We start from the raw sequence: 5,628 nt of genomic DNA, 5'->3' as shown, positions 1-5,628 counted from the left end.
GAATAATATATTACAAATAATAATATACAATATTACTATATAATATATAAATCAAACATGCTAAAATGTAATTTAAACCAATCATTAAAATGACGAAATATGGATTTAACAAAAAATGTATTGTGTACTATCCATTTACTTAAATTAGCATTCAAAGATGGAATACTTTTTTGTCATATTATTAGTACCATATAATTTAGTTTGCAGAAAATCCTATAATGAGACAAATACCAATTTTAAAAACGCACATTTTATAATATGTGGTCACCTTGTTTCAAAGAAGTATTCATAACGTCTTCATAGTGCAGTATACTAGTTCAAAAATACATGCATAAAACAGCTGTTGAGAGTGTAGCTATATTTGTACAACTATAAGTAAGAGGTAAATTTTTTTTTAATATTTAGAAAAAAATTGGAAATAATATAAAACTATAAAAATTACATGACTAAGAAAAATATTTATTACATAACTTAATTAAATCAATTATTATATAACATGTATAAGACCTAACTCCAACGATAGTGTGCATATGCTCTGTTTGCCTCACATTGTTTATGTAAATCCAGTTTCTTATTCACAACTTTTCCCTGAACAGAATAATAAAGATATTAAAATAAATATCACATATACAAAGGTGTATCAAGATATAATTTCATTAAAACCCATTAATTCAATGTTTTAATCAATTAATGTTAAGTGATATCAATTTTTTAATTGTTGGTACTATTGTCAAATTAAAATCATTCTTACATCATTATTGGATGCTTTGATTAATTCGGTGGCCATAAAGTCAGCAAAACTAATGGATTTGTCTTTTTCGCGTCCACATTGTACAAACCATCTCAATGCATAAAATGTAGATTCTTTGTCTGTTATTGGTACCGGAACCTTAAATAAAAACCACGGAGAATATTAAAAAATAATTTATCTTTTTCATATAAAATATCAACATTAATATTATAGTTTCTGTAAGTTATTTTTATTAACATTAGGCAATATTATAGGCTTTAATTAATGTTTTTATAAAATAAAAAAGTCACACTTAATACAGATAAGCAAAAAACAAAAAAAATAAAAATTGGGAAAATTGGAAAATAAGTTAAATAGTGCTATTGACTTACTGAGTTGGAATATAATGAAAAATTACATGTAAGTAATAGGAATAAAATAAACTAATTAAAATGAAAGAGAAGCATTTTTAACATATATAGAAGAGTATGAAATTGTAAAATATTAATAGATTGTTTTGTTTTATGTACAAATAAATCAAACCTGGTAAAAAGATCCTCCTCGTTTTACAGCAGTTAATTTTAAAAGTGGTTTGGAGTTAGCAACAGCTTTTTTCAGTATAGTTACAGGATCTATAATCATTGAAGCTTTCTTCTCAGGATCTGTTTCTCTATTATACTTCTCTAACTGTAGCTTTTTGATTTTTTCAAAGGTCTTAAAAAAAAAAAATTGAACATTTAAGTATTTATATTATTCAAAATGAATAATTGCAATCTATACCTTCATAAAAAGTATGATAATCAATTTTGATTACATGTTTAAAGTGACAGGAATAAATTAATTGAGAAAGCACTTAGTAATGCCATTGATATAACAGGGCTTAACACAAATATTAAATGAAAATTTAAAATAATAGACATCGCTTGAGATCTAAAAAAAACCATAAAACATACCTATTAAGTAGAGTGGGCCTTATTCCCCAAAAAAAGATAGTTGGATTTAACAGTAGAACATTTTTCCAAAGCATATTAAAATTGTAATTAAATGTCCAGGGTCATTAATTCAATGTAAGATATTAATTTAAATACTTTACGTTAAATGGATCACACTGACACACTATATTATCCATACTAGAACGCTATAATTAATTTTAAGTTTAACTCTCTAGGTATCCTTCTCATACACCACAAAAATGAATGGGCACTGCCCACTCAAAAATTAAAATAGTTAGAGTGTAAGTACACTTAGTCTTAACTAATCCTAAAAGGGATTTTGGAGATATATATTTTTAAATATGCATTGGTTCCATTCATTTCTATTTTCTATGTTTTCTAAGATATTAATACATTTAAAATTTATGTCACAGATTATTAAATAGTTTTGATAGAGACCTATTATTATAGTTTATAAAATATACTAATTAATTACATACTTTTTCTAAGACTTCCCTGGCCAATTTTTTTTGTCCCTTTAGAAGCATATAGTTTATAAATTTTCTGAAAAAAAAAAATAGTATAGTTAGAAGTATTCATAAATAAACACTGTTGGTTAAATTTATTGAGCAACTTTAATAGTCAAATGCAGGATTTAATGAATCAATAGTGAGCTAATGGTCCCTTAAACAAGATTTAGTGGCCCGTGATTGGTCCAATAAATTTTTAGTGAACCATGAAATTTAATAAATTGTTTGCCCTATTTATAACACTACCCCCTCCCTTATAATAAAAAATGTTTCAATATAAGCCAATCTCAAATATAACATTAATTTATACTTTTTACTTTAACTTTATTATTCAAAGTTTTTAGTGTATTTCATACCCATTCATGCAAAGCACCTTAAGTCCAAAAACATGATTTATGGGAATTGGCTTTGGAAATTTTTCAAACTTTAAATGTATGCCAATTGTAACCAAATTTAGTTTTTGCTTGTTTTAATTGATTTTCTTTTAAACAAAGTAGTTATTTATGAATGGTTGTAAATAATATGACACTGTGAAAGAATTACTTATTATAGTTAAATACTTAGTGACTTTTGCATAGTTTACATGGGCATAGTATGTTTTGTGTGTATGTAATTGGTGACCTGGCTTAACCTAAATTTATCAAAATTAATTATATTCTATACAATTAGTACTATTATAATAATTTTATTTTTAATGTAAACAAAAGATTGATTTTCTACATTAAAATTATTTCTAACCGATGCGACCGCCAGATTGAGAAATGCTGCTTTATTGTATAGGTACAGTTTTTAATTGATTAAAATATTATTTAATATTCCATTATTGCAGGGCGGTGCTCAAGCACTAAAAGTATTAAACACAATTACAATAGGTAGGTTAGGTATGCTTTTACTAATGCAATAGACTGTTCCTTGTCTTTTATATATTACAATAATCAATTAATACTCACGTAACCATAGGATCATGAAATATAGAACAAGTTTCGTTACTTCTTGCTGCTTTAAATGGAATCAGTTTGTAATTCTCAATCTCTCCAGATTCATAAAGTTTATCTAATTCTTGTTTTTTGAAGACTGGTTCAGCAAAATGAGGTGGATATACACTATATTTAACTGTGGTTAATTGTGGAAATGATTGAAATCTAAAAAAAAAAAAAAAACAATAGTTTATCAGGCAGGAGACAATTCTAAATATTAATAAAATATTACAACAGGTTTGTTGTTGCCCCATCACAATCTTAAAACATAATATGCTTTGGTTCACATAACATATTAAATTTTAATTTGTTGCCATTAAATAGCTAATGTTTGAATAACAATTTAATATTTAAGTAGATTGAATATTATAATAATTAATAACTGTGCAATTTGCAATATCAAATTTCAGGAAATAAAATACATTGATTAATAACAAATAGATCATGTTTATCAAGGATGATAATATATTTTTAACATATTAAAAATGAATAATATAGATTGAACATTATGAATGATGTACAAATATAATCTGTTCACAGTAAGATGTTGATATTCTAAGGAAAAGGTAGTGGAGGTAGTTTTATGATAATTTAATATGGCATCAAGAGGACGTAACACTCGCATGTGTTGTCTCCGTCTTACACACGTACGACATAGCAAATTTCCGTTCGCTAGTTTCAATAGGGTGCTATAACGTACGTGTGTAAGACGTTGACGACACATGCGGGTGCGACGTCCTTTTAAGAGAATGTTGGAATTCAAAAGTCAATTTAAGACTCGTAATAGTACAGTTTCCCAGCAGTCGTGACGCACGTTCAGAACATGGCCGGCGTATAGACGCTTAGTGACATCGCAATGCTGTTACACAGTACACCGCAATTATACTGTAACTCGTTTTTACCGTATTGCATGTGCCCAATGTGCAACATTTTACTCAAAGCTTCAGTCAACAGAAACGACAGTCGATGATAATATAACGGTGTGTAACAACAGTATCAAAACGAAACTTACCCGTGTTTAACAGTACTGCCGATCCTCAAGTATTTACCGAATAACGCCATGGCCAATATTTTGTATGCGACACCCTAGACTTTCAGACCTCTGGCCTCTGGGTTGTGAAGAATTCGCGACTTCGCGAGCAATAAATTAGCCAAGCCGAGTGCAAAATCGTCGGTAACGATAGTGTTATCGGACACCGACGTTATCAGTTATCATGACGATTATGTGAATAGCACATGTGGGTGTCTTTTGTCCGCTAGGTGGGGCTGTCTCAGCAGAAATATTCCCGTGACCGTCGACACTCGAGTGTGATTTTTTTTGTTCCGTACGAAATGACGACGAAACACTGTATTATAATATCAGTGACGTAATTTATTTCAATCTGACTTATAACTTATAAGCAGGGCTAGGATTCGTATGCAATAAAAAATGGTAAAATATGCAAAAATATGCATTTAAATTTTTATAAGATAAACACAAAAATATAATTACAAAAAAAAAATATTTATTTGATGAAATACACCAGTGATTGGCTGTTTGTCTTAATATAATATAATTGAGAAAAAAAAAATAATTTAGAAATAAAATTTATAATTCACATTCACTACGTGTGTTACATGCTGCGCCACACATTATTTTAAATTTTCAAAAATAAATGTCAAACTATTCAATCTTTTATCGCATTTAGGTACCTATTGTACCATAGGATTGTATTTATAAAAATAAAATTTATGTTTGACAAAAAAACCAAGTTGTATGAAACTACTATAAAACATGCATTTTTCCAAGGCTGGGCAAGTTAATGATTTTTTTAACTCAGTTAAGTTAAGTTAATATGCACCAATAACAACAAGTTAAAAGTTAATTTAACTATAGGTTAACTCAGTTAAGTTAAAAGTTAATACACACTTTTTGTTAACTTTTTATTAAGTTAAAAAAAGTTAATTTGTTTATACAACGCTAGAGTACTTAATTTTTTTCCAACACAAAACTAAATTATAGACTATAGTGTATATACTTTATACAGTATTTCCATATTAGTTAGATTCGAATGATATACATTTTTTACTTTAAACAATTTACGGTCAATATTTTTTGACATGAAAACGAAATAGACTGAAATAGTGAAATATAATAAAACTAAAAACAAAATAAATTAACTTAACTTACTTCTTGAAATGGAAAATTAAATCGTTAATTTTACGTTAATTTAAAAAGAAATTTAGTAAGTTAACAGTTAAGTTAATGAAAAGCCAAAAGTAACTAGTATTAAGTTAAAAGATTAATATAAAATTAACTTTTTAACTTAACTTTAACTTTTTAACTCGTTAATGCTCAGCCTTGCATTTTTCGCATTCTTATAATCGAAATATGTAATAATATTCATTTTATTCAATATATGCAATAATATGCAAAATAAAAATACCACAATTGGTAATTAAATAATTAATTAATTTTA

General features: G+C 27.1%; 1 protein-coding gene across 1 annotated transcript; it reads right to left on the bottom strand.

Moving 5' to 3' along the window:
* Positions 1–376: 376 nt before the first annotated feature.
* Positions 377–4,370, bottom strand: LOC132934583 (small ribosomal subunit protein uS7m). The gene is made up of 6 exons (XM_061000909.1): positions 4,182–4,370; positions 3,143–3,334; positions 2,163–2,226; positions 1,274–1,444; positions 752–889; positions 377–588 (listed from the first exon to the last, which is right to left on the bottom strand). The coding sequence occupies exons 1-6, from the start codon at positions 4,229–4,231 to the stop codon at positions 508–510; spliced, it is 696 nt and encodes a 231-aa protein (XP_060856892.1). The 5' UTR covers positions 4,232–4,370; the 3' UTR covers positions 377–507.
* Positions 4,371–5,628: the final 1,258 nt, after the last annotated feature.

Source organism: Metopolophium dirhodum, chromosome 1 (assembly GCF_019925205.1).
Source record: "Metopolophium dirhodum isolate CAU chromosome 1, ASM1992520v1, whole genome shotgun sequence".
NCBI lineage: Eukaryota > Metazoa > Arthropoda > Insecta > Hemiptera > Aphididae > Metopolophium > Metopolophium dirhodum.
This window is presented reverse-complemented; position numbering and strand designations above follow the sequence as displayed.